The 15,023-nt window shown below is 44.4% G+C and overlaps 1 protein-coding gene across 3 annotated transcripts in view; it reads left to right on the top strand.

Moving 5' to 3' along the window:
* TOM1L2 (target of myb1 like 2 membrane trafficking protein) overlaps positions 1–15,023 on the top strand; it is a 58,331-nt gene that overhangs the window by 19,602 nt on the left and 23,706 nt on the right. For all 3 annotated transcript variants that reach the window (XM_030484473.1, XM_030484472.1, XM_030484471.1), the window contains exons 2-9: positions 690–774; positions 1,525–1,603; positions 3,209–3,358; positions 7,586–7,720; positions 8,684–8,839; positions 9,590–9,706; positions 12,352–12,485; positions 14,809–14,857. In XM_030484473.1, coding sequence (XP_030340333.1) covers positions 690–774; positions 1,525–1,603; positions 3,209–3,358; positions 7,586–7,720; positions 8,684–8,839; positions 9,590–9,706; positions 12,352–12,485; positions 14,809–14,857 — 905 coding nt within the window. The remainder of the gene's footprint in view (positions 1–689; positions 775–1,524; positions 1,604–3,208; positions 3,359–7,585; positions 7,721–8,683; positions 8,840–9,589; positions 9,707–12,351; positions 12,486–14,808; positions 14,858–15,023) is intronic.

Here is a 15,023-nt window from a genome sequence, read left to right as displayed (position 1 = left end):
GAAGAACAAGGCAGATTGTGCTTGGGAGATGTGTACAGAGCCCCAGCATGGAGAGGAGTCTGGGGGGACAGTGTGGGGCAGGGGGAAGCAGTGCCCAGCCTCCTGGTAAGCAGGGACTGAGGCACCACGTACAGGAGGAAGAGTTTCCTGGCCAAAAAGGGGTGCCCATGAATGATACCATGACTTGAACTGTCACATGCTAAATGTTTTCATGTCCTGGGTGTTCTTTTCACACTGGAATTCTGGACTTGCTTGAATTCTGTCCCCAAGTCACTGTCTTTCCTCTCCTAATTCATGTGGAGGTATTATCTGCTAAACCAGGGAGGAGATCATATTGATTTGGGGGAGATTTTCCTACCTCATAACTTGCCTACAGGGCAGCATTTGAGAAGTTTAAATTGGAATTAGCTGACATTTGCCTACTCTCTGAGGAATTCAGGAGCCTTTGAAGAACAGCCCATCTATGGGGGCTGAAGGTAGTGAGCTTGAGGGGTAACAAATTCTGTCTGGACACCTCTGTGCTGATCCCTAAAACCAGGAGGGAAGGTTTGCCATTGCTTACTGTCACTGGGGACCTCTTCCCTCCCCACATCTTTCTTCTACAGGGTAGTTTGAGCTCAGAGTAGCTGAAGATGGATTGTAGTCTAATGGGGAAGCTGTGAAAAGATTGATTTTTCTTTACTTTACAGAAAAGGCCACAGATGGGTCTCTGCAGAGTGAAGACTGGACGCTGAACATGGAGATCTGTGACATTATCAACGAGACAGAAGAAGGGTATGTGCTATCTCAGCAAGCTTTGAAAGATTCATGACCACAATCTCCATCCAGCCATACTCAGCATGGGAGGAGGTGCAGTGAGTCCGGGTGCAGATGCTCATAGTTTGAGCAACCTGCTCTAGTGGAACATGTCCCTGCCCATGGCAGGGGGTTGGAACTGGATGAGCTTTAAAGTCTCTTCCAACCCAAACCATTCTGTGATGAATGTGGTTTGCATGGATTGCTTAGTTTTCCTGCTCCTTGGACATTTCAGAAAGCTACTGTGTGATGCAGCACTTTGTGGTCAGCCTGTGCTTGGCATAAAAACCATATTGTTGGAGGGAGTACTGAGCTTATGCTTCTGGGGTTCTTGTTTTCAGCAGCTCTATCTCTTTGCAGTGCCATTAATTCCAGCCCTTTGCACGGAGAGCTTCTCTCATACACCTCCCTCAGCATCAGCAAAGCTGTGCTGCTGGCAGAACTAATCACTGCTTTTACACCCTGGGCCTTCTTCTGAGTAGCTGACTATCCTTCCTGCTTGATCAACATCCTGCCTTTTTGGAGGCCCCAGACATTGCTCTGGTCTTGAAGCCTGTGATATCCTGTCTCCACATAATTTTGTGTGACCCTAGTTGGTAGTCAAGTCACCTGAAGTTAACACCCATGCTTATATCCAGCTGGAAATGGGAAAAGATTCCTTTTCCCACAATATATGGTATGTGAAAAGCCTGTCTGAGCTGTTTTAAGACTGGTGTGTTTCTGCTGCAGCCCCAAGGATGCCATTCGAGCACTGAAGAAGAGGCTGAATGGAAACAAAAACTACAGAGAGGTCATGCTGGCGCTGACGGTGAGTGGGGGCAGGCTGGAATGCCCCGAAAGGGCAGAACCCTGCTCTTTTGTCACTGTGCTTTGCCTGGCAATCTCCTGAATGTACACACTATTTGCTTTAACAGGCACTGCTCTGCCCTTTTCTTCTCTCCAATTGCCTCCTCTCTTCCTTGGGGACTGTTCCTGGCAGCTTTGCATAGCATTTTTCTGACTCAATTGATTTCTGGGGTCTTTCAGGGCTCTTACTCATCCCAAGTACTGAGTGAGGAAAGTTAAAGTAACCCACATAGATCTGTGTATACCCTTTGAGGCTTTCCCTTCTCCTCTCACCACCCTGTGTCCAGCTGTTTCTCCACTCCAACAGCTATGTGCCTATCTGCAAGTGAGGATGATGAACTCGCTGTATTTTCAGCTTCATAAGGAGCTGATGCGCAATTTCCCTTGCGAATGGATCCCTGTAGGAGCCTCACATCCATTTATGCTGATCTAATTTCACTCAATAAAGTGTAAATTACATTCTCAGCATTTAGGCTGCACTGTGAAGGTGTGAGGTATTTTGCCAGTGTCCTTTCCTGCTGATGGCTTTAGCCAGAGGTTTCCTGAGCAGTGCAGCACTCCTGAACATGCTGGGCAGGCTCTGCCGCAGCACTAACTAGCTGGAGTTACACTGCTGTGGGTTAGGGGACCTGTATGATTCTATCACAGAGCTCTTGTTACATCTCCCTGACGAAGCAGAACTGTGCTTTCAGTCTTCTTGCCCTTTCCTATCCTGAATTGTCATTTTGACAGATTACCAAAGCCCCAACCATGAGATTATCCATTGTGCAAGGAAGAGCGAAATTCATCAGGAATGAGGCCGTGTCATCATGGCTGATGAAAGTAGCTGAAGTAGGAGAGTAATTACAGCCTCCTCAGCCACAGAGTCGCAGTGGTTATTAGGCAGGGCTGTAAGGAGAAGTGACGCATTGGATTTATCTCCATGCTAATCATGTTCTTCAGAGAAAAACCAACAGCTGTTCTTCCATGGCAGTTGAATGGCAAGTGGAAGGTGCCTCTAGCTAGGTTGCAGGGGGAAAATGTGTCAAAGTATAACCTGTCAGAGCGTTCACAAGGGAGTGTTTTGAATGAGTGAAGATCATTCACCTGAATTCCCAACTCTAAAACATGCTTTATAGCTCAGAGCAACTGGGTCCAGCTGTGTTCTGGGTACATAGACAATGGTGGAGTGTCACAGCACGGTAATAGCTCACTGTGACAGGATGTCCTCTGTCTTACCTGCTCTTGATGTGATGCTGTGTACTTAGCTGTACAGCTGTGCAGGTTGGGAAGTTCTGCTTTGAAGAGGAAGAAGCTTTGTGTTTCTTTACCTTGAAAAGAAGGTAGATCACAGAAGTGGCCAATATGTTAATGGGTGAGTGAGGCACATCTAAATGTGTGTGTAAAGAGGTAAAATCAAGGAAGAAAAGAATTAAGCCTATAAGTGTAATTTCTCCTCTATCTTCTTTTGCTCCTATCAAAAGCTTTAAAAAGGGGAGAAAACCCCCAAAATCAGAAACCAGGGACATAGTTGCTGTGGGTGATTAAGCTTTGCACCAACAATGAATGTTTTCCTGTGTCTATGTAGGTGTTGGAGACCTGTGTGAAGAACTGTGGCCATCGCTTTCATGTCTTGGTGGCAAACCGCGACTTCATCGACGGTGTTCTGGTGAAAATCATCTCGCCCAAGAATAACCCCCCCACTATTGTCCAGGATAAAGTATTGGCCCTGATTCAGGTACACAGCTTCCATATGTTGCTGTCTGAAATAAGGACTGTCTGCTTCAGTGCTAAACATGCTGTCGTCATTAAAAATGTGGCAAGGCTTTTATATGTAAAGACAAGATAGCCAGATTGGCAGGGAAGAGCAGACGTGCACATACATAGGTTCTTCATTGAGGGAGAAGCGTCTGGGCTCTGATTAGAGAACTCAAACCAGGCAGACTTAATAGAAGATAAATGGATAGATTTGCAATTTAACAGTCCCATCTAGAAGATGGAGACTTGCTTCTTGTCTTCTTAAGGCTGGGAAATCTTAGAGCATCATGGTTTTGCTGTCAGTTGTGGAACCTTTCTGTGTCTGTTCCCCTGACCGTAAAATGGAGTTGTTCCCCTCCATTAGAAAGCATTCTGAATTCCTTTTCAAGATGGTTATAGAAAAGTAAATGACTATATAGGAATGAAAATGGGGTTTGGTGTCTTTTCTCTGGTTATTGTGCAGTAAAAGTGCACTGTCAGATCCTCGCCTGCAGTGGGGAAGTTCAGACATAGGCCTGTCTGCCCCTTCTCCTTCTGTGCAGCATAACAATAAACAGCCATGTTAATTCCACAACCCATTAGCAACACATGAGGGAACATTGGTGCCTGCCTGGAGGAAATGTGACAATTATAGGAAGCTTTATCACTAAGCTTCTACAGGCTATTGCATACACCAGAGACTAAAAGACGCCGTGTATTTAAAATGATATAAACCTGCTGCAGTGTTTCTTGTGGGAAGGTATTTACAAATGCACAGCATAGTTTTCCCAATGTACTTCTGATTTTTGTGGCAAAGCATGCAGGTGAATTTCTGCTGGCTTATTTGTTACTTGGATACCCAGATAGGACATCGTTGGAGCATGACAATGTAAATAAGTGATTTCCAAGCAGGAAATAGGCTGGGAGGGGGAATTAGGTGGGCATTGCATTGGGGTCTGTGTCTGTCCTTTTGTTTCTAGTCTCTGATCTCAAGGCTTTTTAAAGAAATGGCATGAAATTAATGGTTATTAAAAGCAATTCTTGTGCATCTGACTGAGCCCTTTGGTGTCTGCCTGCTTTGGTGGGAGAGGTGGTGCATGCAGTGACCTGGAGATGAGGTTAAATACTGCCCCATAAAGAGAAACTGTGCATGTTTCCTTACTGTTTGCTCTGTTAGTGTTTTAGAGAATGTTGGTTATGCTGGATCCTGGGTTTAAGTGGATTCCCAGTCATCAATGTGACTGAGATGGAAGTGTTTGTAACATAACCAAAAAGCCCCAGTCATTGCCTCAGCGTGTTAAACAGAGCTTTATCTGAGTAGACTTTAGTGCAACAGAGCTAAAAGCCTCACTCTGGGCACTAAATGCCTTTTGGTATAAAAAGCCTGAGCATGATGAGAGTTGCCTGTGGGTGGGTTCTGTTAGTGTCTCTAACTGGAGGTGGTGGGACTTTGCTTTCCAGATTGCCTGACAAGTTAGGAGAAGTGATTGCAGTCACTCAGCTCGGGTGCCCTGTGGACACGCACACCCAAAATATCCTTAGCTTAGACTTTGCTCTTTGGAGCTCCATCCCCGTTCCAGGGGGCTGATCTCTTCTCAGCTCTGCTCCACTAACATTACATTTATCCCCTTTTTCCAATTTGATATCAGGGAGTTCATAAGAACAGAAATGAGAGGATCAACAGCACACACTTGTACAAAGAGCGTATCTCCAGCCATACAGCTGTTGTGCTCCTGGGCCTTTCCATGGCAAAGGTAGATAAAGCTGCCATCCAATTCCTTATCTAGAGACTTGGCTGTTTTGAGATGTTGAGCATCTTGTGTCTCACTTTCTCAACCCATTTCCCAATGTACATGAATTAGCATGTATTAGCTGCTGCTCTTCAGCCTTCTTTACCTTGCTAAAAGGCCTTGGATATATTCCTTATTGCTGTGGCTCTGGTAAGAACTTGTGTATCACCTTGGAGTTCATACCACCTTACTGCCCATAGCTGAGCACTGTCATCAAAGATGTACTGTTTGGAGACTTCTGAGGGTACCTGTGTTAATTTTTCCAGTGTCAAACACCTTTTGCCTTGGGATGGTCACTGAGTCAGGGGCCAGATTTGCAATGGTATTTAATGAACTTGTTTGGGCACACTGAGGTGCCAAGTGGGATTTATACAGCAGCATCCTTAAATATCTGCCCCTGATAGTCTGGCGTAAAGTCTTAGAAGGTCTGAATTCAACCTCACCTCTGTCATATGCTTGTTTGGACAACGGGCAAGTCTCCTAAGCTCTGTGTGTAGCTCCTTATCTGCAAAGTAAAGCTAATATTACTGTTGCCTAGTTGAATTGTAAGCTGTCTAGGACAGGGATTGTCTTACAATGTGTGTAGACAGCACTTAGGACAATAGTGCCTAGTCCTGCTCGTGACCTCTGAGAGACACCCTAAAGCAGATAATGCTCCCAGCGCAGGCGAAGAAGAATACAAATGACAGTGTCTCCTTTCTCCAGGGAAGAGAGCTGCAGAAGAGAGAATATATTAAGAAGGTAGAGTGCAAATGAAGCGAGTTCACTGTCATTTAGTGCCTACAATAAAATCTATAGGAAGGCAGTGAAAGAGAGGACACATTAGTACGTCCTCCTGGACAAACAAAGCTCATTAAAAGTTGGGGGCAGCAACCCGGTGTACTCTCGCCTCTGAGTTTCTCTTGGGTGATTACTAACTAAAGCATCCCCTTGCCTAACGTTTTTCCCTCTTACTTGCAAATAGAGTTGAAGTGGGGGACACATTCTGTAGAAGCATCGCTCAGATGACTTCTTATGTAAATTGAAAATGCAGAGAGAGTGCCAGGGTAGAGTTACTCGTGCAGTCAATGTCTCCATCAGAATTAGGGATGGCTTGGAAGGTCAGCTCCAAGGAAACAGAACGGCTGTTTGCAGTCAGTGCTGTTTTCTCTGGCTCAGGTAGGGCTGTTTGGACATGCACTGCAGCAGAACACTTGATGCACTTAATTTACTCGTAACAAAGCTGAGAAGCAAACCCAGAATTATTAGCTTGCAGCTGATAATGGATTGTCTCCTGGGCACATAGGGTAGGAAATGCTCTTTCTTAGAATTGAACAGAATAGGAATAGAATTCCTAATCCTAGGTATTAATATTATTTCTTTTCTTGCTTTGCTATCTTTGATTTCTCTCCTCTCAGATAGAAAAAGTGGTTAAATACAGCTTTTTAAAGTAAAAATAGGCGAAGAACTAGTGCAAAAGTGATGACTAAATGAATTAAGTTCAGAGCCCACACACGCGTCTCGCGGCAGTGCTGGATCCAGAACTGATACTCTGCCTCACATGTGGGGGTTTGTGGAATGCTTCGTTTTGAGTTGAGTCATAATATTTCAATTTTTCCTTCCTCTAAGGTTTTTAATACCTGGCTAATTTCCAGCTCAAGTGAAAGGGGGCAGAGGCTTTCGAGATACCATGCTCCTACCTGCTTCAGGAGTATGGGAGGCTGGCTAGGGGAGAGGAGCTCTTAGTACTCCCACTGAAGGAAAAGCTCAAATGTGAATTCAGGTCTCTTTAGACACCAGAGAATTCAGGCAGGAGAGATGATGTGACTCTACTTTAAACTTGTTCTTGCTGGCACACTGGGGTGTCTGAGTGTTGGATGTGCTCTGTAAGAACCCAGGCTTCATTAGCTCTGCTGCTCATGGGGACTGCGTGTTTCACAATATAAGAACCTCAGAAGGCACCTTTTTAAACTTAAATTTGGTCCAGATAAAATACGGAAGAAAACTTGACAGCTCTGATTTGCATTTGACACCAAAGGAGGATGTTCCACAAAGTGATTACTTACCTCAGATTATTGTATAACGTTATGAATTTTGCTCAGATCCATTTCATCTTTCGCACAGGCTTTTTCTGGTGAGTCACTGGCCATAGAAGAGGCAAGAAAAGATCAGCATGCAGTCACACAGCCACGTAGAGGAGATTGGAAGAGGCTTTCATTTGCATTTACAGATTCTGATGATGTCAGGGGCTAGACACAGCCACTGGGTTCCTATTTATATTTGAGTGAAATGTGTACGTGACTGTCTTAATATTTACAGGATCTTTCAGACCAGGTCTAATGGATACAGCTTCTCTTTGAAGCTGAAGTACATAAAAGCTTTTACAGTCAATATCTGAGGTGAGGGTGGAGCTGGGACTTTGCTTGGAAGGTTTATGGATAATCCCTCATGTTTTCCAGGCTTGGGCTGATGCCTTTCGAAGTAGCCCTGATTTAACTGGAGTAGTGCACATTTATGAAGAACTCAAGAGGAAAGGCATTGAGTTTCCCATGGCAGATCTTGATGCTCTGTCTCCAATACACACACCACAGAGGGTAAGCTGCAGCATTGCAATTCCAGGGGTATTTTCCCAACATGTCTAAATAGTTGGAGAATTTCTCATCTTTCCTGTTCTGTTTTGCTAAATTTGGACCATTTACTCGCTCCTGAAAGGCCTCTTTCAGTAGTCAAAGGTCATGCAGAAGCAGCATAATACAGCCTCGTTTGACAAGCTCATGAGCTAATGGTATCTCCTCCCTTGAGTCAAACACCAGCCTGAGATGAGAAGAGTTTGGAGGAGGTTTGTACACTTGTACCATAAAACCACCAGACAAATGCAACTAATTTGTTCAAAGAGATTCCAGCAGGATATATGATTGTAATTTCCTTCTTCTGCTCAAAAGTATGGTTGTTTCTGCTGGTGATAACCCTGCACCAAGGCCAGCCTGGCTTCTAAAGGTGTACAGAGTCTGAATCTCTCACTCATCCTATGGTAATGTGAGATCTTCACACCTCTGAAAGTTGGGTCTGGAAAGTTGGCAGAAGTGCTGTTAGGAAGTAACTTAATGATCACAGGTGTTCTGATTATTCACTCTGAAAACTGAAGTTAATGAATCTTTGAAGTGGTAAATGCAAGTGATCAAGGACTGAAAGATTACCATTCTTATGTCAAGATTAATTACGTTCAGTATCTACACATCGTTTTTTACAAGCAACTCTGAGTTTAAAATGATTTCTAATTATTTCTCTTTGGCTCTTGTTTTTATTTCGCTTCCCACTTTCCTTGTAAAGCTGAATCGACTTAAATCCATGCAGGTTGGGTCAAAAACTACAGGCACAGGGTTTTGTCGCAGCTGCCTGTTTTTGGGCTGGCTTGCCAGTCTGTTCTCGAAGCTACGCTGACCTTTTCCACAAGGTGCAATTATGTTCTATATTTGAGCATAGTTGGCCTGAGGTTGCTGACAAAGCAAGTGCTGTCACAATTCAGCTTTTGAACTCCTGTCTTTCTGATGTGGCAGAGTGTTCCTGAAGTTGATCCTGCAGCAAATATGCACAATTCCCAGCCTCAGCAAAGGATGAGCACCAGTTCTTATTCGTCATCTTCTCCGACAGCGTATTCTCCTCAGGCCCCGGCTTTGAATGTGACTGGTCCCATCACTGCTAATTCTGAACAGGTATTGGGATGATGATTCTTTTGAGTGAGACTCTCAGCAGATCAAATTAGAAACCAATTTGCAGAGGAGCCTTCATTTTAACTCTTTTGACTTTGATTGCCTCCTAGCTCTGGTTCTACTTAGTAATCTTCCCTCCTATTATACTGTGAAATCTAGGCTTTCAGTTGGGATGTGTGGCCTAATGGCAGCAGTTATAAAACCTCACAATCTGATAAACCACTCCACTCAGCAGCTGTGCAGTAGGTTAGCAGTTATTTGTCTTATCCCCCCTCCTTTAAAGGCACAGAATGTCTTGCAGATGCAGGAAGTCTAATGGGACTTAAGCCTGCATCTGTAAGACCCTTACAAATGCCCTGATAAAGGATTTCCTTTTCCCTCTGCAAAAGTAACTTCAGAGCCCAAGATCCTGCCCAAAGTTGTACATCTTTCCCCAGATCTGAGTGAGGTATTACAACCAGGGTCTGGTTTTAGCTGCTGTTTTCAATTGCTTCCCTTTCATTCAAGCATAGCACATGTGGGTCTGTGATGGCAGTGAGTGCTTCTACAAAGCTATCTTTGTTTTCTGTTGCTTTTCTATAACTCTCTCCTGGGTAAACTTTTTATCTTTACATTTTTTCCCCCGCTAGAATGTCTGGAGCCTCAGATATGGAGTCAGACAGAACCAGAGGTATCACAAAGTCAGTTAATGAAAATGATCTGCTTAACCCAAAAGATTATGCAGTGTTTTGCTGTCTTTTTACTCCAATTCAGATTGCCCGGCTGCGCAGCGAGCTGGATATCGTCCGTGGGAACACAAAAGTCATGTCAGAAATGCTGACAGAAATGGTACCTGGACAAGAGGATTCCTCAGACCTTGAGTTACTCCAGGTAACAGTTCCCTAGGAAATATGAACCTCATCCTTTCTGTACTTGTGTTTCTCAAAGGGGTGTGGGGTTCGTTGTAGTTTACTTCACTGCCTCGGTTTGCTTGCTTTACAATAATGAATGTGGGCTGTGCTTGACCCTGGTTAGTCTCATCACTTGATGCTCTTCATTTCTTAAAGCTTCCAGTGACAAGGATTTCCTAATTTCCCTTGGAATTTGTTCCAGTGCTTTCTTGTCTGTGTATATTCCAGTGTTGAGTATAAGGTCTCCTTTACCAGAAAGCAGCTTAGAATTGCCATAAGCCCTGTAAGCCCTGAGCATTTCTGCTTCTCTTACATCTTCCATCATCACTCATAGAGTGTCAAAACATTCCCAGTCACTATGCAGGAAAACAACACTCCATGTTTCCAGCTGAACTAAACATTACCAAGGGTCTGTGGATTCTCTGCCACTTGAATCTTACATAGGAATTAAGTGGCTTTCCAGAAGATGTGCTGCAGCTTCTCCTGAAGGTATTGTCTTAAGACAGGCATTCAGGTGGAGCTTCATGCTGTCCAGAGGGTTAGACTGGGGAATCAGATGGATTTCTTCGCTGGAAAAGCTTAATCCAGTACAGCATTTAGCATCTCAGGAGGAAAAACAGTATAAACTGAGCTCGTGTCTCAGGCTTTGTACATGTTTCCCTACGCCAGTGGTAGTGGGATGGTCTTTTGGCTGAGGAAAGTAACGCAGTCCCATGTGCATCACAGATGAGGAATACTGTGAGTTAGCATTCCAGCTGCTGCCCTTAACATGGTATTTGCTTTTCCATAGCTTCAGAAATAGGCTTCTGTTTTGAGCCTCCAGCAGGGAGGATGGGCTCCCACAGCAGTACATTTGGAGGAAGGCAGGGAATTGCTCTCTGTGATACATCAGTGTTTGAAATCCATCCAAAAACTGGTCTCTCCCATGCAGCGGTATTGTGTGTTTGTCTTAGAGCCATCATGGCAGCTGATGAGAGGCTTTGCAATAAAGAGCCTTTCAGTTACTGCCCATTTGGGTTGGGCTGCTCAAAACAAAAGAAGCTTCCAGGAAACCATGACAGACCAAAGCAGCACAGAACAGTTTTGCTTACATTCAGAAACAGCTACTAACATCTTGACAGCATAACCTTACAGCATAGCTTTAAAGTGAAAGACCTTGATCATAAACCAGAGTGACAGCAATGATTCTTCATCCCAACTGCCTCCCTCCTTTGACTGAAATCATCCTAAATCTGAATCACAGAGCTGGGGAGAACCTGGTTTTGCTAACAAAGGATGGTTAGTCTTTTGAAAGCCATAAGCCGGGTGCTGCAATGCAAGGACTCCTTGCTTTGAGGTTTATAGAGCCCCTCTCCTCCTTAAATAATTCCTGACATTTTCTCCAACAATCAAGTGTAAACAGCTTGCTGGAGAGCCAGCTCTGAGCAGAATAGATAGGTACTGTCAGCCCTCTCGGAAAGGCAGCAAACAAACCTCTGAAATGTCACAATCTGCTTCTCAAGTGATGGGATCAAAACTGACATTGGAGAACGCATTCCTCAAGCTGTTAAGGCAGCTGGATTGCACTAGGTGAAATTTATCCAGAGCTTAGGATGTCAGACCAAGCAAGGAAAACAAACACGTTTTTGCTTTCATCCCGAAGGTTGTGTACCAACAAGTCATCCTTGTTTAGTGCTGCATTTGTGCTGTGAAGAGAGGCTGGGAGGGGGTAGAAGGTGACAGAGGGACATGCTGCAGTTGGAATGTCAGTGCTTATTGAAGTAAAACCGTGAGACTAAGCAGTGGTGCCGTGCCATGTGTCACGTCTCTTCTTGTAGTTCCTCCTCAAAGGACCAGTTTTGATCTTTGGTCTTGAGGACTTTCAGGAGTAAAGAGTTGTGCCAAGTTATTTGTGCTGGAAGAGGTGTCCTGGAAGCAGGAGAACTCATGGTTTGGGCAAACTCAAATCTACATTTCTTGGCATGAAAGACTACTCAAATAAATGCCCTTCCTCTATATTCTTTAACATTTTCTTCTGAAACTCCCCACTGCCCCTTTGCAGCCTCTTGGCTGTGGACTTGCTCAGTTGAAGGGAACGTTTCAGCGTGTAGTTCAGCACTGAACTGTGTGGAGGGCTCATCTTTTTGTGCTCCTGCTCCTTGCTTTGTGTTCACCCTCATGTTCTCAATGGTTGGTAGGTTCTGTGTCCCGAACACTTCTCTTCCTAGAGCACACTTAGTTCATCAGGGCTACTACAAGTAACTTTCTTTCCCTACTTGTCCATCTTTGAGTTTCTAAGGATGATATTGCCAAAAAAAAAGGCAGATTGAATTTGCCTTGAAAGCTCTCTTCTGGAAAGCTGTTGTATTAACATGTTTTATTCTTAAACCAGATCACTAAAATACAGATATTTATTTCCTGAAGTGCTCAGAGTTCAAGAAGAATCAGGATGTTGAATTGTAAATAGGCTCTCAAGGTTTTATGCCGTCGTCTCTTGAAGGGTGTTTGATTAGATGTGCTTTTGGGTGACATTTAATCATGCAAAGATAAACTTGTCTTAGTGTTTCTCAGCTGGGGGACATGTTTGGCTCAACTGAATCTGCTTATTGCTGGCTGTTTATCAGAATGTGTGTGCATTGCTCCTAGGAACTGAACCGGACCTGTAGAGCTATGCAGCAGAGAATTGTGGAGCTTATCTCACGAGTGTCCAATGAGGAAGTCACAGAGGAGCTGCTGCATGTGAATGATGATTTAAATAATGTCTTTCTCCGATATGAAAGGTGAGGCTCCTTTTCCAACAACTATTTACATTCATTCTGGGGTTTTGCTATGTGTAAAATAGGCCAGTTGACAAGAGTTGGCCAATGGGCTCGATGGTCCAACGTAGCAGAATGCAGAGAACTAAGCCACAGAAAGCATTTACAAAGTCTTTTTGTGGTCTTTTATAGTGCAAAACTCTCTGAACTAGCAGAGACTTGAGCTTGCAAGTCCCTGTTGCCCAGTGCTGTAGAGATGAAGGGATGTAGGACCCAAACCAGCACAGCCACAGTCACTAGTTCTACTTCCTAGCTTGGGCTCTGCACAAATGCTTGTGCTGCTTAGGGAAACTCCCGTGAGCTCTCTGTCTTCTGAGCTCTGAGCTTGCTAGTTCCAGTGCTGGTGCAAGGGGAGCTGCCTGAGGTGGGCCTGACCTTCATACATGTAAGGGTTTAGGTTTTAAGTTAACACTTACAGTCTTAGAGAGAAGATTGGGCAGAGCTGAGGTTTTGAAGAGCTAGGCTGCAGGAATCATCCCCATGGGTCGCAGGACTTGGGACATGTTAGACAAAGGTGCTGTCAGCCACATCTGCTGCAGGAGGTGACACGTGATATAGCAGTCTTGGGAAAGTTTAATCTTCCCCTTAATGACAGGCCTGGGGTGTGAGGCACTAAAGAGTACCCTTTGTTCCTTGCTCTTAGCACAGGGCTTTGTTTCTCAAGCCTTTAAAAATAAATTAGCCTCTAGATCTGTGAAGCTGTGCTGTCACGGCGAAGGCTGAAGAGAAGACTTCAGTGGCCTCGATTTTTGCCTTTGCTTTAGTTATTCAGAGGAGATCAGGGCAAACTTTGAAACAAATGCTGGCTTTTCAAGTGAAATGGGGTGTGTTTCATGCACGAGCACGATCCTACAAGTGGCAAAGTGTAACTGTCACTAAGGCTTGGTCTGTTCACCCTTAATATTTTCTCTATTTTCCTCCATCTGTGACTTTGCTGGCTGGGGCTAATGTATTTGCAGTCATTATACTCTGAAAGGTGAGCTGAGTGATGTTAGCAAGCTGTTTGTGCTGGAATAGCTGCACTGGTCTGAATGTTTCAATAAATCCCAGTTCCTCCTCTGCTATTCCAATAGCTCCACATTCGTCTTTCTAGTTGGGTACCAAGCTCTGCCAGTGACTCAAGCAGGAGCTCTGGCCTTTGCTGGGAAGCTTTGGATGTAAACCAATGTGTGGTTCATAAGCCTTTTGGTGAGAAATATGAGGTGGGAGGTGTCTCAGGTCTCCAGCTAAAGGAGCTGGATTTCCAGTAATAGTAGACACCCACAGTTTCCTAAAATTGAAAATTGGGCCTGAATTTGGTTTTGCTGCCTTTGAAGTCTGCATTTTCCTCTGCTACATCAAGAAAAGATTTTAGTCTGCTTGAGATTCCTGGTTGTATTTTGTCCATCTGGGAGAAGACCTATGGGATTACATGAATGTTATGTGGTTTTTAGTGAAAAGAGAGGTTACACATGAAACTACTTTTAAATGAGGGAAAATTCGAACCAGAGACATCGTGATGCTTTTCCTGGTGAGGAAGGAGATTGGAATGACCTCAGATAGGCCTTGAGAGGCGCTAGTTCCCCCTGCTTTTTGACTTCATGAAAGCTGGGGTTAGGTTTGTGGCCCCAAATGCCCATCTGGTTGGGGAAGGAGTAGAGAAGAGACCAGATCTTGACTTTCTTCTTGCCCTAAGAAGTATGAGGATTTTTATCCAGCATCATTACTTCTCATTCTTGGAAAGGACGAACCTATTTGCACAGAGGCTTTGACAATCTTTGACCCAGAACACTTTAAGAAATGAACGTGCTCATCCTTGTTTCTCTTGCCATGTGCTGCCTGGGCAGAGCTGTGCTCTAACCTGCATATGGCCTCTCATTTACATCTCTTGCAGCAAGAGGGAGCTGTTAAGTGGGAGTCAGACTTGCTGCCGTGCTCAGCTTGTTTAGCAGGGAGCATCAATCTTGCTGCAGTTCCTCCTGTCCCTTGGCTAACAGAATAGGCTGTCATGAAGCACTTAATGGAAGAAAAACAACCCAAACAACCAAAACCAAAGACAAATCCTACAGTGTTTTCCAGGCTTGTGTGTGCAGCAAGATCAGATTAGTCAGTTTAATATCCACATTTGCCAAGAATGCACTTCTGCATCTATCCTCCCTTTGTCCTGGCTCGGAGTTAAAGCTTTCAGGGTTGCCTCTTGAACCAACAAAAGCTGAGTTCAGTGTCATGGCTCTGTTAAACTCGTGTTTTTCATTGCTTAGTGGTGGTTTTGATAATCTATGTTGGTGTTTTGTTGTTTTCTGAACAGATTTGAGCGATACAGATCGGGACGTTCAACACAAAATGCCAGCAATGGAGTAAGTACCTAACTCCATTTATTATCTCAGCAGCTACACCATACTGGTATCACTGGGATCAAACCTTTTTACCTGTCCTGCCTGTCTCCTGCCCGTAGTGGTGAATAGTGGACACAGGGAAAAGAGCCTGAGGACACACAAACCACAAGTGACAGCTTTTAGATCG

Source organism: Strigops habroptila, chromosome 4, assembly GCF_004027225.2.
Source record: "Strigops habroptila isolate Jane chromosome 4, bStrHab1.2.pri, whole genome shotgun sequence".
NCBI lineage: Eukaryota > Metazoa > Chordata > Aves > Psittaciformes > Psittacidae > Strigops > Strigops habroptila.
Note: the sequence above shows the minus strand (reverse complement) of the source record. Positions and strands in the feature narration are given on the sequence as shown.